We start from the raw sequence: 21,046 nt of genomic DNA, 5'->3' as shown, positions 1-21,046 counted from the left end.
AAAAGACATTCACATTCAACTCTTCCTTTCCCGTCTTCTTCTTACATAACAGACCTTCTCCTCATTCAGTTCCCTTCATTTTATTTTATTTTTTGATTCACATGATTCACATGATAAACAGAAATGGTACAGGAAAAACTCGCAAAGATGAAAAATCAAGGAGTCAAGTGTCTTTTCATGGCACATTCCTTCTCTCCTGCTCGTCCTCCTCAGTCCAAAACACAACACGTTCATCTGGCAAGCAGTTCCTTGTGTTTCTCACCTTCGCAATGCACATCATCCAATTTTTCTGTTGATTCCACATTCTTGAAACCATCCGTGTTTCTCCCTTGCTCACATTCCTCCAATTCCAACTCAGCAAAGGCATCCTGACTCTCTTGCTGCGCTGGTCGCACACTTTGCAACCCGTTGCCTCTCCTTTCATTAGAACATCCCGATTTCTTCGTTCCCGGCACATTTTCTGCAAAAGAGGCACTTGATTCATTTCGCCTGTTGTTGTTGTTGCTGTTGCTGTTGGAGTAAATTAGTGGAAGCTGTGTTGTTTCCTGTGCCCGCTCCGCAGCCCCGCGGTGTTGGGGCAGCAGTAATGCACGACGACTCATAAACCACACTTCTGGGATTTCTGAAGGCTTTTGCCTTCGTTTGCCAGCGAGAATACAGGCGTAACTAAAGCCCAGACTTGTCACCATATCTTTCTCGCTCCTGCTGTTAAATAGGCCAATTAGTTCATGCAGACAACGCTGAAATTCGTCATTCTGACACCGTGTCTGTAATAACCGTTGTGAAGAAATACGCCTTTGGGTTTCATCGCGGGACGGCACATTGTCCTCCATAAACTCTTTCTTCACAGAAGATGCATTGACCATACTCATGCTTGAGAGATGATTCACGCCCCGTGAAAAAGGAATCCACTTGGCTTTTGACTCAACACTGTCACTTTCCATATTGTTATCGCTCTTATGCGTATGCCCTAGCAATGGCACCTGTCCGTCTTGTGTATCCTCAACAGGGTACTCATCATCGCGGTGTAAATCATCGGCCTTGCGATCATATGCCTGTGCGGCTTGATTTAAGAAGGTTTTACCCCCTTCACCGCCCAGGTTTATAGGGCGCAACTTTTGTTGACGCCGCGGCGCCCGGGGAGTTTTCATATAGACGCTTGTATAATGCTCGAGAAACGCCTGATTCCTAACCCTCCCACGCCGGCCACCTTCTTCGGCAGGAGGGGTCTGAGAGACATATTCCCCATTTTTTCCCATTGAAAGCAAGTATTCAGGACGTTGCTGCTGCTGCTGCTGCTGTTCTTGTTGTTCTTGTTGTTGTTGCCCGCGTTTCTGCCTCGCCGTGGGTGATGCTTTGCCATAGTGTTGTGTCAATTTCTCTGAATGCCTCGACACAGAAGCGATGGGTGCGGAATAAACTTTCTGAGGCGAAATGCGTGGGTTTTTTTGCGACAACTCCCTTTTCCTTACGGGTCGACAGTCCCCTTTCCACTCTCTCCTGGGACTCGTGGTGGGGTGAACATCTGCTCCCTTTGGCCGTTGAGACGATGCGCCCGACTCCTCGATGGGATATTCTTCCGCCGCCTCTTTCTTCCCTCCTCCGCCTCCATCCCCCTTCCTTTTCCTCCTGCTGCCGCTTCTGTTGTTGTGGTGGTTGTTTGCAAAATATTTTGGCGCCTCCGTCGGGTACTCACCGCAGGGAGGCGCCTTCTTGGGGTTGGTGGCACTCGACTTTGCCTTCATGGCGGCGGGGTCGCCGTTGGCCTCGCTGTCTACCACGTGCTGCCTCTCCTCGTTGTCGACGGGTGACACCACGGCGGAATTCGGCTTCCCTGTCTCCTCCACCTCCGCATCCATTCGACACAGAGAGAAAAAGAAAAAGAAATTCTTCCGCACTAATTCCCTCCCCCTCTCCTGCAGGAACCAAGGAAACACAAATACACACACACACACACACGCACACAACAAATAACCGGCAAAGGACCAAGCAGAAAGAAAAGAGAACAACAAGAAGAAGAAAAGAAAACTAGCTCACGCAAAGCTCAGGCTGAAGACAATGAGAAGAAGGCTCCATGCAGCCTCACACACACACACATACCGCACACATGCAGAGAAAGAGAAAGAGGAAGAGGAAGAGAAAGAGGGGATGAGGGAAGAAAAAACCAACCAACCAAACAAAGGACACACATACACACGAAAATAAAAAAAATGAGAACAAAATGCCAAACACCACTTCCTTTCCCTTCTATCATAATTACATGCCCTCCCTTACATAAACAAGTAAACATATATGTATATATATATATATACGGGGTGGAAAAAAATGTCGCTCTTGCGTGTTCCAATTCACAGTCAAAAAAGGGGGAGAAAAAAACAAACAAAAAAAAAAAACAAAACAAAAGAAAAAACAAAAATTGATGGCATGGAAGGAAAAGCGTCTGTTTTCCAACCACACCAACAAACACACGCACAGACACTGGGACTTTACATAAGAGGTGTGGGCAGGACACGCCAGCAAACAAACAAGCAAACAAAAACAAGCCAAAAGAGACATATGGGCAAGAATAGTTTTCCTGCAATAGAGGCTGCTGTTCTTTTTTTTTTTTTTTTACTTGCTATTCATACAACTTGTTGCACTTTCCTCCTCCTTCACCCCTGACACTTAGCAGGGAATTCAACCCCCAGAATTCTGCCGATGTTCTGCGACAATGTCAGCTGCCCCCCATGGACCCAAAGGTGTCTGTTCAATAGCCAACCGGCTCTTCTCGTCCATTCCCGATTCCGTCCTTCGATGCGTATCATATAAACTCTGTTTTGATTTCTCATTTTCGTCATCCTCGTCATTATCACCTTCACCATCAAAAAAGTCGTGTGGCATCGCTTCTTCGTGATCGCTGGAAATTGTCAACACATCCGGTTTCTCTTGCTCCACCGTGTTCTCTCCGTTCTCCGCCGTCGAGGGTTCCTCCTCCTCTTCGTTTTCCAAAGCCATTGCAAATCGGCCCTGCTGCGACAATTCCAGCTGGGTGGCCTCGTAGAATGTTGTGTTAATTGTCAGCGGCGGTTGTTTTGCGCCCATTTCTGTGCCGCTTCTGGCACCATTACGACAGGGAAGAAGTTGTGCAGGTTTGGGCAGTTGTGCTTCCATCCAAAGCGCAAGTGCAGTTTCGTTGCGTAGTTGCAACAGCTCCTTTAAACAATGTTGAATATCGTGGTGTGTGGTGTCCTCTTCGTCAATGCGATTTACCTGCAATACAGTTGTCGGATGCGTTCTGGCCACCACCACAGTTTCATGGTATAAAACACGGAGTTGTGGCAATGCCTCCACCACGGCGGCCACCACCTCTGGGAATAGTTGTGGTAGACCAAGCAGGTTTAGCACCTCCAAGTTACCTAGGCCGCGCAAACGATGTAAATCCGCATTCTGTATGGACGTACCTGCGTTTTTAAGACTTAATTTAATTAACTGCGGCAGTCGTGTGGCAATGACGTCCACACTGCTGCCCGTCAGCTGAGCAACCCCGCCAAGATCAAGGTCCATAAGTGTGTGTGGAAGCCACGCAAGGCTTGAATCCACCAACCCATGGCAGCCATGAAGAGAAAGACGCAGCAGTTGGGTTTGTTGCTTCATAAATGAGTTCAATTCGGATGCAGAGGCAATAAGACACCCAATAAATCCAACTGACAAAAGTTGCGGCACGTCACCAGATTCGTGTTGGTTTTCCTCCTCCTCCTCATGTTGTTGCTCCTGCTGCTCCTCTTGGAACTCCTGCTTCTCTTCCATCTCCTCATCCTCTCCCTCTCCTTCCCGCGGCGGTTGTTGTTCTTGTTGTTGTTGCTCTTCCAAAAAATTTTTTTCCACCAGTCGAGCACTGGAGCTGTGGGCTCTAAGACTCGAGGAAGGTTCGCGTTCTCCTGCACAGCCGTTACTACCGTTGTGCATAAACGCAGCAAGTGTGCCACGATCCACAACAATCCCCTTCAATATGATCTCCCTCAGTTTAGGGGCGTAGAGGTCAAATAATACATGAGATTGTGTGAGTGGTACCGGCAGACGACAAAGCTCTGGGGCATAAAGTCTTGTCACATACGCAAGAGAGGAAAAGAGAACTTCCACATTGGCCAACTCAAGTCGCTTGATAGCGGGGCAGTTTTCCAGCCGTAGCACCTTCAGCCGTTCATGTTGACTGATGTACCGGACACACGCCGTTGTAAGGCCTTCGTTTCCTGAGAGGTCAATTGTATGCAGCTGTGGGCAGGCCTCAAGTACGTCACGCACATGCGCATCCCGCAGTGCACTGCACCCAGTCAACACAAGTACCTTCACCAATGGGCCTCGGAACGTGCGAAAGAGCCCTGTGGGGTGGTCAATCCTGCAGCGACTGAGATCCAGGCAGGGTATAGAGAATTGTGGCTTCACATAACGACCTTCAGAAGAAAATTGAGCTGAATAATCCCCCAATTTACATGAAGCCTCCTCCCCTTCTTCATCCTTCCCACCAATACCACCAGCACCATCATCATCTTCATCTTCCTTATGATCCCTATTATGGGAGAGAACCCCAATGCCTTTTTGCGGCTCATTCGGTCCCAAAGGTTCGTATTTTGTCCGTATTGAAGATTTAGTTTCCACAATGCTTGCCGGGGCCTTCGTGACCAGCTGCTCTTGTCGAACCATAAATGAGAATAGCACGGCCAGGCCCTCGTCTGCGAGGGACAACTCCGGCAGAGAGAGCACCTCCACGTGGGGTGCCATAAGAAGGGCCTCGGCCAACTGCCGCAAGAATGCCACGTCCGTCAAGGAAAAGATCTCTACATGACGCACAGACTCAAGGGAGCGTATCATGTACAGCAGCACACTTGTGCTGGCATGCCAATTCTCGCACCGGAAAGAGAGAAGTTCCACTTGACAATTCCACCGCTTAGCAGACGTCAAGGGGTTCAAGCGACGACCGCCAACACGGGGCAAAGGCCTCTTTTCCAGCCTACGAATTGACGCTGCACCTGCACCTCCTATTCTTGTTCCTGCCGCTGCTTCCACGAGGACACGCTTCAACGCGCTCAGTTGGGCATGCGTGACGGGCGGGTCGACAGCCATCAGACGAGAACCATCATACAAACTGCGCAACAGTTCCATATGCGGTACGACCTCGGTACGGAAACACTCACAAACATATGAGGCCAATATATCTGTTGGTTTCACCGTATCGGCGCATGTCAATGAGCGTCGCAAAAGGGATGGGTTGCTCTCCAGACAAAGTGCCGCCGCGGAATTGGTGAGACGACGACGAGCACCCATATCACCAGGAGCAAATGAATCCGTGTTTGTACCGTAAATATTTTCCGATTTGCCGGCATCGATGTCGTACGGGGTTGCTCTCAGAGTTGTGATTATTTCCATCCGCCTGGATGGACACATGGAGAGTGACTGAAGCCCACGCAATTCAACACTCATGTGCTTATTCTCCCGCTCCAATTCCTCCACGCGTTGCTGCATACTTTGTAGCTCAGTTGTGGTCACAAACAGTACATCCCGAAGCCGTTCAATTTCGTTTATAAGATTGTTACGGTCCACCTTGACGCTGCACAAATGTTCCCGTGTCACACTAAGCTCCACACAAGTGTCCTGCAGGCGACAATGAAGGTCTGCACACTCCTCCAGTTTGGCGCGGTATCGTTGCAAAGGAACACCCCCAGACGCCAATAAATTCCGTGACGCTGGAGGCTGCTCATGGTGCTGTTGATGAGGATGGGAATAATACTGATGAAATTGCTGGCGCTCCACTGTGCAAGGTGGCAACAATGACGTGTTGGCTGCCGTCCGAGAATATGTTGCCGCATCTTTTCCTGAGGAAGGGAGTTCCACAGAGTCCTGTGTCTTTGCGGACTGAGGCGGGGACACGGTGTGTGGGCCAATTGCCGACGGGTGCGTCATCATCTGTGGCAGAAGTGGTGACTTATGGAGGGACAAATCAAACTTTGGCTCCGTCATGAAGTTCTCACTTGTTTTTTTCTGGCAAGAGGAGCAGTCACAGAGATTGCTGCTCCCTTTGCCCCAACTCGAAACCTTTACAAGCGACGTCAACTCCGCCGATCCTTTCAATTTTGTTGCTGTTGTCGTGGCGACGGTGTTCTCCGACTTAATCGACGAGGCTCCGCACGACAATCCCCCGGCGTGTAAATTCATTTTTTACCTTTTCTAATCGTCTCTCTCTCTCTCTCCTTAACACTTGCCAGTGTGTATGAATGAATGTATATTTATTGACTCATGTGACAAGCACACACACACACACACACACACCCAAAAAAAAAAAAAAAAAGGCAAGGAGAAAGAGAAAATAAAATCATCAGAATATTGAACATATCATGCCATAACCCCCCACACTTGAACAGAGCATGCCACCTCATAAACAAAAACAATAACCATATATATATATATCCACAGATGCATGCATACACCTACACACCCACAGACAGACACACACGCACATACTACCATGCAAACAAGCACAACTATGATAAAAAAACAACGACAACAACAATAAAAAACATGAATAGCAGAGAATGACGTTCAAACATGTATACATATACATATACATATTGTTCCGGTCCATTCGGTGTCTCAGAAGTCATGCAATGTCACATCGTGTTCATTGCGGGATAAAAACCCGTCTCAAAAACATTGGGTCACGTCATAAATAAATAAACAAACACACAAGAAAAACAACAAAAACAACAATAAAAAACTATAAAAGGCGATACGACCAGGGCCTAACGCAACTTAGGATACGTATGCATCCACGTAAGGCAGTATATATCTAACAATAATATGTAAATAGACCCGAAAAAAAAAAAAAAAGAAGAATAAAAAGCCTGAAGGGATGTTATCTACACGACTCAGTCTGGCAGCGATGCCTCCTCCTCCTCTTCCTCCTTTACCACCTGCACAAGGGAGTGTATATTAACACAAGTGAAAACTTTCTTCCCTTCCTCCTGCCTCTATTTCCGCTAGCATTATTTTTTCCCTCCCCTCCTCTCCCCCTCCTCTCTCCCACTCTAAATGCATATATATATATATATGTCTACGTCTCTTTTGTTCCTTTAACCACCGCTACCACCAACACATTTTCTTCTTCTGTACGTACCGTGGAGTCTGCATTTCCTCATCCAATACCCGCAGAAAACAACAACAACAACAAACAAACAAACAAACAAATCTAATCGTAAAAACAAATAACAACAATGAAAAGAGTTCATGCAGCCACCGCCCCTGCACCTCCCTTTTTTTTTTTTTCATTATTTCCCCCCTCTAAATTTATTTTCATGTTGTTGGTTGTTGGGTGCGTGCTCATTTCTTTTGAAAACAACAACAAACAAAAAACATTTCCATGCATCCACCCCCCACATACACACCGAAACAAGTTTAAATAAATAAATAATAAATAAAAATGTGTTTTTGATTCTCCGGGTGGAGGCAGTCATTGTCTCCTTTCCACTGCATGCGCAATGACATCCCCTCCCCCAACAAACATTATTTCCCCTGCATCATTACCATCGGAGTTCCCAAATATTTCCCTCTCCTGTGCCAATACCCACTCACCACCATCACCTACTTTTGCGTTCAAGAGAAACTAAGGGAATTGCGCACGGCGGTTCTCGGGCTGCATTTGTTGCCGTTGTTACTATTATTATTGTTATTGCCGCTGATGCTGTTCAATCGGCCACGTGCACTTTGTGGTTGACTGAGAGGCGGTTCCTCCTCCCCGTGTTTTACTTTCATTATTTCATGAAACACCATGAGTGGGGTGCGCAGTCGGCCGTCCTTCACCGCCGGCAGCTTCTTGATCTCCTGGTCCTTCAAGCGGCGCTGAAGATATCCAGGTTGCAAGAAGCGCCTGTTCAGCAATGCCTCTCTCACAGGTCGCAACACATCTCCCGGGAGTTCAGGGGCGAGTGGGTCTTCCTCTTCGGGAAGAATGCCGTCCTCCCTCTCAGCCTCCTCCAACGGAGTGGAGGCGACATCACTGGGGTATGTCGTCGTGTGACGCGGGGTACGAGCACTGTCGCGTGGGGTCTGCCCCAACGAGCGGGTGCCACGTGCGGAGGATAAAAGTGTCCCCGATCGTGCAGACATGGACTCGCGTTGCTCACGTGCCCTCTGCTCCCGTTCCCGTTTCATAATCTCAATTCCCTCACTGCGCGTAATAAGGTGCGGCATCACATTTTTTTGGATGAACCCCTCGGAGATATTTTGTTGCAGAACAATGGCGTCCTCATTTAACTCCGAGTGAACATGGGAAATGGCATATGGATTCTTCGCATTGCCCGAGCTGGCGCCCCAGTTTGAACCCAGAAGAAAGTAACGTGGCGGACAGGTGGCGAAGGGACGCAGAGCAGACACGGGCACGTGAATAACGGGTGAAACCTTCTGAGAGACCTTAAACGGGGCCATAATGCAGTAATAATTTTCCTCAGATCCGGCTTCCGTATCAAAAAAGTACTCCGCTAGCGTCCCTTGACACTGAAAGTCAAATAACTCATTATCATTTGCAATGGCAGCACGAATCACGGCGGCAAAACGATATCGTTCTTCCTGCCCAAGAAGGAAAGCACCCCGTGGACGACGTTCATCCTTCGAATTGGCAATCATCAATAGGACCTTTTCGTTGGTCTGGTCATATACCATCAAGTCCAGTTCCCCTTTCATAATCGTTTTGGGATCATTGTTTTGCATGTAGGTGTAGGTAACGGGGGAAAGGATGATAATGTGGGGAAATCCACGTCGCTCCGCCATAATTTTAAACTGCTGTCTGTGAGATGTATTCAATGAGGGTACATAACTGGACTTTTGCGGTTGCCAAAGCTTCTTGTACTCATCGACGGGAGTGGGATTTTTTCCTACAAGCTTATTTGGTCCAATCTGCGGCGTATCCGCGGTGATGCTTGCCAGTAACCAGTAGCGGAATGTCTCCATATCCTTCAAAGGCTTCAGGCCCTGTAGCGCCTCACGATTTTCAAGACCTGTACTCCGCATCAAGGCATCCAGATCCTCCGTGATGAGGATGCTGAGATAATTCTGATGACACTGCTCTACAATCTTGGCGAGTGAATATTGTGCCACACGGCGGCTTTTCATAATCTCGTTTGTATGGGGCAATCCAGACACGGTTGCATCCTCGCCCCCTTCAAATGGCTCGGCAAGTGCCTTGTCCCGGCGTACACGGAGGGATACAAGCAGGTCAATACCATATTTACGAAAAATATCGTTACGAGTGTTAATAAAGTCATGTAGGCGTTGCAGGGAAGGACAATCCTCCAGGCGTTTTCGTTGTTTCACCACCAACGCCCGTTTCTCCTCATACTCTACCCGCTTGTTCTGCAGTACCTGCTGGGAAAACATCTTTGTGTGCTCATCCACCTCAAACTCCTTGTTCGGGGCTTGTGTGGTGAAAAGTGGCACGCCACCCATTTTTACCAGCTGCTCAGGCACCTCTCCGCTGCTGCTTTCACTCGTGTCACCCCCGTCCTCAAGGGCGGCGTACTGACGGTACAAGGCCACAGTAGCGGCGCTCTCAAGAAGAAGTGACATGGCGGGTTTGTAGGACATGAACATTTGGTGCCGTAAGAGTACCGCGTTCTCACGCTCCCATGCGGCCAACTCGCGATGTGCATCTCGCAGCGCCACCTGTTCCTCACTTGCCATCACAGCTGCCTGCAGCTCCTGCTGTTTCCGCGAGAAGAATTTGGCGCGACTCTTGGCGTCGTCAATCAACGCCTGGAAGGTTTCATCTTCACGAAGATATGGCTTCAACAGCTTCTGTACACTGTCGTCCTTGAAGGCATCCCGCAGCTGAGCGTGAATGGCGACGCGTGCGGCAAGAAGGTCTGCCTTCTCTGACTGCAGCATTTTAGAGATGCGTTCCGCATATCGCTCACTCTTCAAGAGGTCCGGGTCACCCGCATAATACGTGCATTCCGAAGAAAGTGTATTGGCAATTGTCATCAACGATATGCTCATCGTTTATTTACTTATTTTTTCTCTCTTGTTGTAATACAATGTTTCTTTCCTTTTTTTTTTTCTTTTTTCTCTTTTCCTTTTTCGCAATTGTTACGGAGACTGCTCTGCTGCAACCTCTTTCTTTCTTTCTGTCTTTCTCTCTCTCTCTCTCTAATGAATGGTAATAATAAAAGCAGTAACAATGAGGTTTATATATAAATATAAATATATAAACAGGGGGATGGGGGGGAAGTATCGCAATATTGACCTCGCCTTTGCTTCCCTTCTTGTGGGGAGTTGTTTCCTTTTTCCTTTTTCCTTTCCTGTTCTTCTGATTTTATTTTATTTTATTTTATTTCGCACTTTTGTTTGTCTGCTTGTTTCTAATAATGTCTCTCTCTCTCTCTCTGTGTGTGTGTAATGTGTGTAGTATTTGTCTTCCTTTTTCTTCTTTTTTTTGGTTTTTTTTTGAGAATTCCTTCCCCAAAGAAAAATATAAAGAGTGCAATTGCATCCGTAAAGACATATAAATACAGAAGAAAGAGAGGAAATAATAATCATCAAATTATAAATATATACTTGTACCGGCCTCCTGCTTCATTTGAATAGATCACGGTGCTCCTCCCGTTCTTCCACCTCCGGTACGGCCGTCTCTGCCTCTTCCTTCCTCCTCGCCTCTCGGACCTCCACGGCGGCCCAGTCCCACAACTCCATGTCGTCACAGTTCTCCATTGGGAGATAATTCACCTCCCCGTGAAAGGGCACCGTAAGCTTCTCAACCAGTGGCTCCACGCGCAAATAATCCGCGACGGCAACATCCGCTGCTGCAAGTTCGACCAGCATCCCAGCTAGTGCCACCAGCGTGTAGTCCTCCCGGTTAATGGCAAGAGCCGCCGAACGTACATCGTCCTTCTTCGCTTCCTCCTGTGGATCACCGTGTAACTCGGCAGAAAACGGTGCCGAGGGCTGCGCATGACGCAGTCGTGACACACGCCCTCCCTGCGTCCATGAATACTCCGACTCTAACAGTGCCGCGTGATGTTCTCCCGCCTGGCGTCGTTCTTCCGCCTCCGCCGCTTCCCCCATTGACCGCCGGCGTTGACGAATGCGATGTGCCTGGAACGCCTCCACAACAAGCGTCTGCACGGGGCTGAAGCGGTAGTTGATCTCGGATTCGATAAATAAGATGCGACTTGGGGATGTCTGCTGTTCTGTTGCCACCCTGTTGAGGAGGTCCTGGAAGTTCCCCCGCGACGCACCGCCTCCGCCCCTGCGCTGCCCCCTGCTACAGTCATCCACAGCCCCTGACGTCGGATCATGCACCACGCGGTACTCGCAGGGAAATTCATGCGTGCTGAGCTCCGCCACCTGCTGTGGCCCCGTGCGTGAGTTGACAGGGACAAACAGCGTCACGTCGCAGCGGAGTCGATGCAGCGTCTCGGCAAAGTAGCGAAGGAACGGGCGGCACTTCAGTTGACCGCGGGTGCGAGGGTGAAAAGCGGCGATGGTGCCATGGAGCCTCACGCCAACAACAAGGCGAGAGGCCAAGTGGATAATTTGCGCCCCCGCACTGGATGGTGTCAGAACGCCGCCCCCAGCAGTCATCCTACACGGAGATCTAGAAAGAAAGAAAGAGAGAGAGAGATGAAGAGATGGTTGTGAGTGATGCTCCCACAGAGGAAACAAAGCGACATCGCAATTCCAAACGCACACACAACAATAACAAAAAGCAGCGGAGTAAAACACACGCAGACGTCGTCTATTCACAAATCTTCGCATTGCAGCAAATCATACAAAAAAAAAACAAACAAGAACGCCCTCCCTTTCTCCTTCTCCCTCTTTCGCTCATAAAAGACACATACAAATAAAAACAATAATAACAATAAAGCAAAATAGAGAAGGAAAATTTACTTTAAGCCAATACATCGGTAATATTTGACGTACATGAGTTTCCACAGTACCCGCTACTTCCTCCACAACTAAAAACCCACACCTCGACAGGGTAGGGAGGGGTAGGGGTAGGGGGAAATAATAACAAAATGGAGAGAAAGGAGAAAATAATAATAAACCCCCCGTCAACTTCCACAACAAACATGGCCTACATGAAAGAAAGAAAGAAAGGAAAAACACAGCCCCAAAACAAAAAGTATCTTTTCTTCAGTGAATGCAAACATCCTCCCCTCCTTCCCTTTCCCTTTGGAAGAACTCTTCAGGAAAAAAAAAAAAAGAAAAAAAAGAAACAAGAAACAAAACATCCTAAATATATAGGCATCATACGGACATACATACATATGTAGGTGTAGATATGAGGGATATACTCAAAATGTCTGTTGAGCTCCCGACGGGCGGAGTCCTTCCTGGAGACGACTTTTAACAACCGTCGAGGGAGCCCCTTTCCTTGCGGTGGGCATAGAAAGCGGAAAAAGACGATGTGGCTTTTTCTGCAGCAATTTTTTATAATTAACATCCATATTTTGTTTGAAATTCAAACGAATATAGAACGCTCGCTTTGGTTCCAACTCCTCCTTTCGTTTCGACCATTCCTCTAGTGAAGCCATATCCCTGACATTTTCACGACTGCCATTCCTCTCCTCCGGTGGATCCCCTCGCATCGTTCCACTGGATGCCGACGATGGTGGGGTTGAAGATGAGTTCATCCTACAAGAGGAAGACGGGGATGATCCGTCGCCAACAAGCGATGTCAAACCGGGGGAATTTGACATTCTGCTCGCTCCTTCCCCATTTGGGGTACGTCGCCTTGTCCTAAAGACATGAACAGACGAAACCGCACCGCCACGACTACTGCCATTCGTCGTATCATCGGCCGTCAATGCAGTATACATGCACGTGGCGGGAGAGTCCTGCTCGTTTCCCTTCGGTGTGTCACGTGAACTCGCCATCGTCATCGATGACGTGGAAAGCACGGGTTCAATGGGATAACAATTTTTTGAGCGTTCAGCACGTTCTTTAAGAAGAGCCGCGTGAATGCCGTACCGCACCCGTAGAGAATTTTCATCATCAAAGAAGTCGTCTGGGAGGTCCTGCACAAATGCCAGCAGTTTGTCTTCCTCGTCCGGCTTCTCGGGGGGAATTTCATAGATGTCATGCCGGCAAACCTCCCATGCGGTGTGGCTGCGAGAGATATGCGACAAGATCTTCGCGTGCTCCGCATTTCGCCGCAGGCGTCGATGACGGTAAAACACCGACGTTTCAATCAATTTCTTCTTCATCCGCGCCTCCTCAATTTTTTCCAATGTCGCGTGGCGCCCCGTCGTCACGTGACTCCACCCCATCATTTTTTTCCTCCGTTTCTCTGCGAGGGAGCGTCCCCTAAAAGAGTTGCTGCGGTTCATTATAACCAAGTCGCTGCTTCCCTCCGTCTCTTCCCCTTCATTCTCGTTTTTGCTTAACGATGCAATGGTAAGCACGCTGCTGAACTCACTGTCCATGCTCCTTCCCGGGTTATCTTTCTTCGGCAACTGTTCCTGTAGTTCTTGCTGCCGCCTGGCCCGTGAGGTCTCGGCAAGCAGCTGCTTCCCCTTTGCATGCACCACCGCAATCGCGTGAGAGGGCATCAATTTCTGCAGATTCTCCTTCACCATCACCGCCGCCAATTGCTTTGCGCTATGTAGCGGATAGTTGTCTGTGTTGTGGAATCTCGTCCCCCCTAGTCGTAGAATATCATCATATGAAACACCCAAAATTTTACCAATGAGAGGCGGGGCTTTCTTCCGCCCTAAGTCCTTCAGCTTCTGCAAGGAGCACAATGTCGCCTCCAATATCCGCTTCGGTCGGCGTGTACGACTGTAGTCGACGACGGGGCGTGGAGCCGAGGGATTGGCGGCGGGCGACAAAGTATTGAAAGAGAGTCCGCCACTTGTCACACTATTCGGTGGCCCCAACACCGCCGTATCCTGCAAGCAGGAGAGGACAGACACTTCATTCTCTAACAAACAGACACGAATCAGACACCACACCTCCACATACTGATCCCTCGTCACTTTGCTGAGATCACGAAAAAATATAAACGGGAAACTAAAGAATTTCTCATAAAATGTCTCAAACCTCATCAATTCAGTTGTCCCCCGGTATACCCACTCCTCCTCCGCAATGGAAATATTGGCGGAGGAAATATGCATAGGAAAAAAAAGGTTGAGAAGGTCCAAAAAGAATTCAACATATGTGGTCTTTGTTATCAACCCATCCTCATTCTGTGGTAGCAGGTTAAACACATCTCGCACCGCTTGCCGTACCACCGCTGAACTCCTGTGCAGTGAATGCCAGTTCAGGTACGCCTGCTCGGCCCGGTAGGTGGTAGGGGCAGGCACGATACCCTCCCATGTCAGGGGTTCACTGAGACTCTGAAGGTTCAAGCGGCACGTCTTTGCACTAAACGTGACCGTCTCACGTTGTAGACGTAAAAGAGGCAACTGAAATTCCGGAACATTTTTTAACATTTGCGTAGTAGCGACATCTGGGAATGCCTTATCGGATGCAAGAACGGGACGACCCACGGCACCGCATGTGCGCCGACGTTCCTCCTCATGTAACGCCCAGCAAATAACTTTGTAACGAATAAGAAATAGAGATTGACGCCAAGCCCCAAGGTACTCTCCATTTCTGCGAAAAACATGCACACAAAGCGGGTCTGTCATACACGTGGGGTTCATCCCTGGTGGCAACTCGGCACTACTCCCTGGGGCGGAAAGTGTCTTGTACATGGGTGTGAAAGGCTCTGAAATGAGTAACGAGGGCCACATGGCAGATAGAGGGCTGGGCCACACACGAATAAAACCGTTTGGTGGAAGTTGACGATTCCAGAAATAAGACAACCCATAGAGACGCTCCGACGCCTTCTCTTCATTGTACAACCGCCGTACCTCTTCAAGAATATATGCCTCGTGTTCTTCCGCTCTGGGGCCTGAAATAACGGTGGCGACGGCGGCAGTTTGCAGTTTTTGGAAGCCCGACACCTTCACTATACTCTCTGGGTATTTTGTGGCCCACGCACGCGTCCCATCCTCCACGCAAATGTGCTGCGATGATTGGGGGATGGGTCTGCCGTCATCCCAGGCGGCGGGCGCAATTTCGCGTGGAAATTCCTGCAGCAGGTGCAACTCCTCCCGGTAACGCTGCGTCGCGAGCTTCCTAATACGCCGCCGGTACGCATCATCAAGCGCAATCCGCTTCCACCATGGCAACTGCTCGTATCCATTGTGTGGCTGGGACATGTGCCGTCGCCGTCCACAAACGCAAAGCCCCCTTAGAAAATTAAAAAAAAAAAGAAAGAAAGAAAACAAACAAACAAACAAGAAATAAAATTACCAAAAGGCAAATATACACAATAAAATAGTAAAACAAACAAACAAACTAAATTGCAAAAAGACGTATATATATATATATATGTTCTTTTAAATGAAATCAACACGACATATACCCTTCATTTTCCTCAAAAAGCTTTTTTTTTTCATTGTTCCAAGTTTTCTTGCTCTTCATTCCCATCTTTTTTTTTTTTTGTGTGTGTGCCTGTGACTGGGTGCAAGTCTGTGGAACACATGTGCTCGCCAGTCAATTGGAGACGCTCCCTGCTTTCACGCCGACGCACGCCTCCGCGTAGCCGCACTTCTCATGAAGCCCAACCACCAACACACGCCTCGACTTGGATGCGGCACACAACGCCTGTCGCACCTTTGCCTCTTCCCACATAACAGTGGCGCCGTCGCCGGCAGTAGTTTTAGTAGCAAGTATGCTGTCGCTGCTCAGAGAGCTCTCCAGCAACGCAACCATCCTTACCGTAGCTGTGGGGAACGGCGGACTGTACCACGCCGGATCGCGGCTGCCATGCAGTGATGCACTCATTAAAAAAATAAACGACAAAAGTCGATGGGGACGTAACACCGTGTGCACCGCCGTGGTGTCATAATCCACTGCACAGACAAACACTCGCCTCGGGGCGGTGCGGACCCAAAGCGGGGATGTGCGCAGCATCCCTTTGCCGTTGGTGCAGCTGCCCTCCGCAAAGAGCACAATCGGCACACCAATGCGCTCACATCGCTGCTGCAGCGCGGCGAGGTGAAGGACCGGCTCAGTATTGCTCTTGTAATCACCACAATCGCCACCTGCTGCGGCACGAAGAAACTCCAACGACCCTGTGTGGTAAATATGCCACCACACACGCCAACGTTGGAACGGGGAGGGTTCCATCACAAGGAGCGTGTCGTGACGACTGTCATGGTCCGTTTTCTTCTTGTTTGCATCCCCTCCCGAGTTCGCCCCGGCAGCTCCGCCGATGTAGAAAGCAACCACGCACAACGGCAACCGCCCTGCCACCTCAAGCACGCACATATCCCACACGGACTGCATGTTCACAACCACCACGTCCCCTGCCACCGGAGTTGCATCGCCGCCTGCTGCGTTCGCCACCGCCGTCGCCCTCGGCGACGCCCGCGTGATGCCAACGTTGCCAAGAGCAAAGAGCAGGCACCTCAAAAGCTCCCGCTGGCATGGCGCAAGCAGGCACCACGACACACACGACATACCAGGAATAAGGAAAAAGAAATATGCCACCACATCCAGCACGACGAGTGCCGTCAAAAATAACAACGCCCCCGTAAGGCGCAGCGGAAAAAGTACCGCAGCAACGACCACAGAAAATGTCGTAGGCGTCCGCATGAGCACAAAGGGGTTGATACCCGTCGCGGCATCGCCGTACTTTCTGTACTTCTCCATGACTAAATTTGCCCTTCAAAATAAGAACCCACTAAGAAAGCAATTTTTCCCCTCGATCCATCGGAGACCAACCGTTTAAACCACCACCACCAGCAGCAGTAGAAACAAAAATCAAAAGGGAAGCCAACAACAACAACAATAACAAAAAAGCTTCCCCGTTCTCTTTCCATCTCCCTCCCTCCCTCCTTCCCACACACACACACACATACGTACAAGCATTAAAAACAAACAAACAAACAAACAAGAAAAACGAAACAGAGGCAATCATGTATTTTACATTGCTTCCGCGTTTTAAAGTGTTGTATCACTCTCGGAGGTGCTGGTGTAGGTGGGCTCCATCCCTGAAACGGGAATCATCTCATTGAAGTAATGGTAGTCTATCAGCACCTCATTGCTACCAGGTCGCATTTGCACCATTTTATTGGAGAAACGATAATGTGTGATAATGTCATTTAGTGTGTACGTGCGTTTTGCCACGATTGTGGCTCCACTTTCCATTTCCGTTGCGTCAAACGTCGCCACAATCTGAAAAGAGCGCAAGGAACCTATTGTATTTCCTTTTTCACCGGTGGTCTTCAACGTGGGTGACGCAGAGGAAAGCGACTGTGACAGAAGCATTGCTGGGTCCATCTTCTCCTGGTCCACGTAGCGGAAAAGCGGGCTTCGGCGGTCAATGAAATGCGTGATACTCACTGGAAACCACAAGGAGAGTTGACCTTGACGCGCCTCCAAGTACTGTTCATTGCTGCTCGTCCAGCGCAACTCCTCTACGTGAATGCTTACCCGTTCAAAACCATCTTCATGGTTTCCTCCGGCAGCAAAAACACCAGCGGCAGCAGCAGCAGCAAAAGAGCTAGTGGGGTGAGAACTCGCAGGGTGTTTCAGCGGCAGGCGCTCCTGGTGTCGTTGGTGTTGTGCAGCCTCGATCCCTGCCTCTGCGAAAGGTGAAGGATCGCTGATCCCACGGCCCTGCTCGGAAATTGCCACCGCGATTGTGCTGCCGCATGTCGGCGCCGACCCTATGCACGTCTTTTTCGTCTGCGCGGCATGATCCTCGTCGCCTTCTTTCCCTCTTCCCGTCGCTAATTCACACTTCGTCCCTGGCGGTTTTTGCTCCTCGTGACGACGTCGTTTCCCCCTTCTTTGCCTCCCACGTGGGGACTTTGGGCTCAGCTGCCCCTGCGTTACTGCCAAAGAAGTATCCGCCGGCGACAGGTCTTCCATCAAGGAGGAGGCACTCGCACGTAACAACTGAATTCCCCCTTCTTCTTGCTCCATACTGACAATTGACATCTCGTGCGGCAGTCGTTGACGCCAACTCTTTCCTCCGCCTTTGCTGCTCCGCTGCTCCTCCGGCAACTCTGCGAGGCTCTGTCTCCTCATCTCCCCACGGCTCATTCGGCGGTCCTTGAGTGACTCTGCAGTGACGATAAACAGACGAAGTCGTCCATGGGCAATCGGTTTCTGTTTATCGCTGTTCGCCATGCGGAAGGTGAGTCGCCAGCAGCGGTCCCGGCGTCCTGGAACAGATGTCAGGGAGCAGAAGTCACTGAACACAATGCGCTGACTAAGCCTACCGCCGTACTCCGCCTTTCCCACAACAAGTGCCGCCACAATCCCGACAAATATGATATTTGTATACGACAGTAGCATCACTAGGACAGTACGACCAGTGAAGCAGGTGTGGTCAGGTTGCAACATGGTATCCGTCGGCTCACCAAAGTAGCCACCATTCGCTGCCAAGCTCACAATGGTAAAGTAAAGTGCAGTCACCCACTTTGCGTCCTCCCACGCCCCACACACGTTTCCCCAGATAAAGTAAACCATAGCAAACGCAAACAGGATGGCAATATAAAGCAAAAGTAAGTACGTACAGAGAACAGGCCACGTTAATGAGCGTATCATGTAAAAGATAGAGAGTCGTGCAAACTGGAAGCGCTTTACCCCAACCTCACGTGTTGTCAAACACCCTTTTTCGTCAAACACCCGCACCACCTTCTCCTTATGACCGGAATGAGTATCGAAAAGGGATGACACGGTGAGACCAGGCTCCAGATGCACATTCCGCTGCCCCGGCACCAACGATTGGCCACGTAGCCTCTTATCCTCACTCACCCTCATGTTGTCAAAAGCCCACTTTTCTTTCCGGTGTTCTTTCCTCCTTTTGTCAACCTCACACGTGTAATGGAGACAGTGATTGTTTCTGTCGGGTCGCTGCTCTCTTTTTTCTCTCTCTTCTCCTCCCCCCCCAACCCTTTTTTTTTTTTTTCTTTTTCCGTTCCCTGTACTTTAAATATATGTATCTGTGTGTGTGCGTGAGGGTCTCACTGACGCCTGAAGGATTGCTGGGAGGCTGTAGCAACACACACACAAAAAAAAAAAAAAAAAAGGAAAGAAAAAAAAGAAGAAGAACAACAACAACAAAGACAACAACGACAGCAATGAAAAGTGAAGTTCCTTTCGCAGGGATAAAATAAGATGATATAAAACAGCCGTCAATCAACATTATCAAACCGGCCGCAATGTACGCTTATATATAAATATGTGTGTATGGAAACATGGCTCTACTCGTTTATTCTGCATGCATGTATTCCTCCTTCTTTCTCCGCTGGCAATGAGTCACAGTCACAAAGAGGCATCCATCAGACGGCCGTAAAGGCATCCTACGTTTTTCCTCTCCCCCTTTTCTCCCTCCTTCTTTTTATCTTTCTTGAAGCCTTTGCAAATTCATCATGCCTCTTAACTTCTATTCCTTCAATTTGCATCTTTTTTTTTTTTCCACCTCTTTAGTTTTAATTCTTTCCTACGCACACTCCGCTTCTCTCTCTCTTTCCCTTTCCACCATCACCGCCACACATGCTCTGCGCTGCCACCACCGCCGCCATGTATGTTGTAAATGTCCATGTACTTTTTGCACAGGAATAACTTACACCACCTCACCGTGATTCATCTACTCTACCCACCCACGGTACACACAATGTTGTGCATGCAAAATTTTGCTTCCATTGCCGTTTTCTTCCTCCTCCTTCTTCTTCTCTAACTCACGGATGCTGCTAAGATTATCTCACCAGACGTGATGATTTTCGCATTTTTTCATTCTTTTTCTCCTCCCTCTCCTCCGCTTCAATCTCAGCCTCTTTTTCCTCTTCTTCTTCGTCCTTGTCTTCCTCTTCCTCCGCTACTACTGGTGTACGAGCGGTGTCATCGGCGCTTTTAATAATCAGTCGAATCTTCCCATCCGCCACAAGTACAACACCGGCACCGTTTTCGTGCCCAACATACGCGCTGGTGCTAAATATTGTAAAGACCCGGGCACTCTTACTGAGTTTCAGCCCATCTGACTTCTCTTGGTGGGCACGGAAGATGTATTCAAAGTTATTATTTAAAAGAAAATGATCCACGGCAACGGAGCCAAAGACAATAACGCCAGAACCGCGCGGATTGGCACCAAAACCCCACTTGTCAAGTGTGCTCTCATCCTCAGCGGGATCGGCCCAACATGTGTCCATGGCCATCTGCCGACACATACGCATGTATGCCGTATCCTCTTCGGGAACTTGAAAGAAAGACTCAAATGCAGGAAAATCGCTCCGGCTTAATATATGCAGCCTGTCATCTACACCACCGCGGTAGCGTGGGATTCCGCCATGGGTGCAGAAGATGCGCCCATCAATGTTTGCAGTGAGTGGGAGATAGGCAAATGTCTCACTTGCACGGTGCCACAGTTCCTCACCAAGAGCGTGGCCAAAAAGGTTTTGACATTGCGCTCGAAAGCTGTTGTTGCCATATCCGGAGATGTCCCCACTGACGAGTGTGTCCTCGTGATTGCCACGCAGCAGCAGCACCTTCTCTGGTGCCAGCACTTTCATGGCGAAGAGGTATGCCAACACCTCCACACTAAACTCCCCGCGATCCACGTAGTCACCAAGAAAAAGAAAGCGATGCGGGGTGTAACGCAGATCCTGAAACGAGATAAGATTATCGAGAAAGTAGAATAGATCCAAAAAGTTACCATGTAGGTCGCCAAAGACATAACATGGGGAAACAACACTTCCATGTCGTGGTTCCCTCTGTAGGACGGCCTTCACCTCCCCACAGAGGCTACATAATGTGCGGCCAAAACCCTCAATGTCGGAGGAGCTATGACGACAGCCATTGCGAACCGCAAACGTCTTCACAATGTAGTGGTAAATAGCATTGCCGTAGGAGGAGAGAGGGGATAAGACCCCACAGCCATCCAGTAATTGCTTATGGAACGTGCGAAGCGTGTGGTGTGACACGAGCGCATCGGGATCTAACGAAATGGAGCGTTTATTTA

The 21,046-nt window shown here is 49.2% G+C and overlaps 8 protein-coding genes across 8 annotated transcripts, besides 30 other annotated features; all 8 read right to left on the bottom strand.

Annotated features, from left to right (window-relative positions):
* Positions 1 to 13,695: part of a sequence feature (heterozygous, non-Esmeraldo-like haplotype) that runs on past the window's edge.
* Positions 231 to 1,859, bottom strand: Tc00.1047053509029.80 (uncharacterized protein; the record flags this gene model as incomplete). Its single annotated transcript, XM_810014.1, has 1 exon — positions 231 to 1,859. One exon carries the CDS (start codon positions 1,857 to 1,859, stop codon positions 231 to 233), a length of 1,629 nt encoding a protein of 542 aa, XP_815107.1.
* Positions 491 to 516: a microsatellite.
* Positions 1,280 to 1,325: a microsatellite.
* Positions 1,576 to 1,643: a sequence feature (GA-rich).
* Positions 1,934 to 1,966: a microsatellite.
* Positions 2,289 to 2,311: a microsatellite.
* Positions 2,370 to 2,416: a microsatellite.
* Positions 2,677 to 6,189, bottom strand: Tc00.1047053509029.70 (leucine-rich repeat protein, putative; the record flags this gene model as incomplete). The annotated part of the gene is made up of 1 exon (XM_810013.1): positions 2,677 to 6,189. The coding sequence occupies one exon, from the start codon at positions 6,187 to 6,189 to the stop codon at positions 2,677 to 2,679; it is 3,513 nt and encodes a 1,170-aa protein (XP_815106.1).
* Positions 3,725 to 3,811: a sequence feature (GA-rich).
* Positions 6,281 to 6,303: a microsatellite.
* Positions 6,306 to 6,346: a sequence feature (T-rich).
* Positions 6,427 to 6,495: a microsatellite.
* Positions 6,583 to 6,603: a microsatellite.
* Positions 7,197 to 7,218: a microsatellite.
* Positions 7,425 to 7,452: a sequence feature (AT_rich).
* Positions 7,624 to 10,020, bottom strand: Tc00.1047053509029.60 (hypothetical protein, conserved; the record flags this gene model as incomplete). The annotated part of the gene is made up of 1 exon (XM_810012.1): positions 7,624 to 10,020. The coding sequence occupies one exon, from the start codon at positions 10,018 to 10,020 to the stop codon at positions 7,624 to 7,626; it is 2,397 nt and encodes a 798-aa protein (XP_815105.1).
* Positions 10,062 to 10,102: a sequence feature (A-rich).
* Positions 10,135 to 10,172: a microsatellite.
* Positions 10,208 to 10,233: a sequence feature (AT_rich).
* Positions 10,334 to 10,357: a microsatellite.
* On the bottom strand, positions 10,597 to 11,604 carry Tc00.1047053509029.50 (hypothetical protein, conserved; the record flags this gene model as incomplete). Its single annotated transcript, XM_810011.1, has 1 exon — positions 10,597 to 11,604. One exon carries the CDS (start codon positions 11,602 to 11,604, stop codon positions 10,597 to 10,599), a length of 1,008 nt encoding a protein of 335 aa, XP_815104.1.
* Positions 11,620 to 11,652: a sequence feature (CT-rich).
* Positions 12,214 to 12,251: a microsatellite.
* On the bottom strand, positions 12,318 to 15,230 carry Tc00.1047053509029.40 (hypothetical protein, conserved; the record flags this gene model as incomplete). The annotated part of the gene is made up of 1 exon (XM_810010.1): positions 12,318 to 15,230. One exon carries the CDS (start codon positions 15,228 to 15,230, stop codon positions 12,318 to 12,320), a length of 2,913 nt encoding a protein of 970 aa, XP_815103.1.
* Positions 13,696 to 14,306: a sequence feature (areas merged during assembly that could not be assigned to a particular haplotype. This can correspond to areas where the two haplotypes were merged or to regions with more than two copies in the genome that were merged during assembly.).
* Positions 14,307 to 14,411: a sequence feature (areas merged during assembly that could not be assigned to a particular haplotype. This can correspond to areas where the two haplotypes were merged or to regions with more than two copies in the genome that were merged during assembly.).
* Positions 14,412 to 15,076: a sequence feature (areas merged during assembly that could not be assigned to a particular haplotype. This can correspond to areas where the two haplotypes were merged or to regions with more than two copies in the genome that were merged during assembly.).
* Positions 15,077 to 21,046: a sequence feature (heterozygous, non-Esmeraldo-like haplotype).
* Positions 15,273 to 15,320: a sequence feature (T-rich).
* Positions 15,568 to 16,728, bottom strand: Tc00.1047053509029.30 (hypothetical protein, conserved; the record flags this gene model as incomplete). Its single annotated transcript, XM_810009.1, has 1 exon — positions 15,568 to 16,728. One exon carries the CDS (start codon positions 16,726 to 16,728, stop codon positions 15,568 to 15,570), a length of 1,161 nt encoding a protein of 386 aa, XP_815102.1.
* Positions 16,951 to 16,972: a microsatellite.
* On the bottom strand, positions 17,020 to 18,849 carry Tc00.1047053509029.20 (hypothetical protein, conserved; the record flags this gene model as incomplete). The annotated part of the gene is made up of 1 exon (XM_810008.1): positions 17,020 to 18,849. The coding sequence occupies one exon, from the start codon at positions 18,847 to 18,849 to the stop codon at positions 17,020 to 17,022; it is 1,830 nt and encodes a 609-aa protein (XP_815101.1).
* Positions 17,541 to 17,575: a microsatellite.
* Positions 19,100 to 19,140: a microsatellite.
* Positions 19,139 to 19,170: a microsatellite.
* Positions 19,788 to 21,046, bottom strand: Tc00.1047053509029.10 (serine/threonine protein phosphatase, putative; the record flags this gene model as incomplete). The annotated part of the gene is made up of 1 exon (XM_810007.1): positions 19,788 to 21,046. A coding segment is annotated over one exon (1,259 nt), but the record flags the coding sequence as incomplete, so codon positions are not given.
* Positions 19,822 to 19,905: a sequence feature (GA-rich).

Source organism: Trypanosoma cruzi, genomic scaffold (genome assembly GCF_000209065.1).
Source record: "Trypanosoma cruzi strain CL Brener 1047053517129 genomic scaffold, whole genome shotgun sequence".
Taxonomy (NCBI): Eukaryota; Euglenozoa; class Kinetoplastea; order Trypanosomatida; family Trypanosomatidae; genus Trypanosoma; species Trypanosoma cruzi.
Note: the sequence above shows the minus strand (reverse complement) of the source record. Positions and strands in the feature narration are given on the sequence as shown.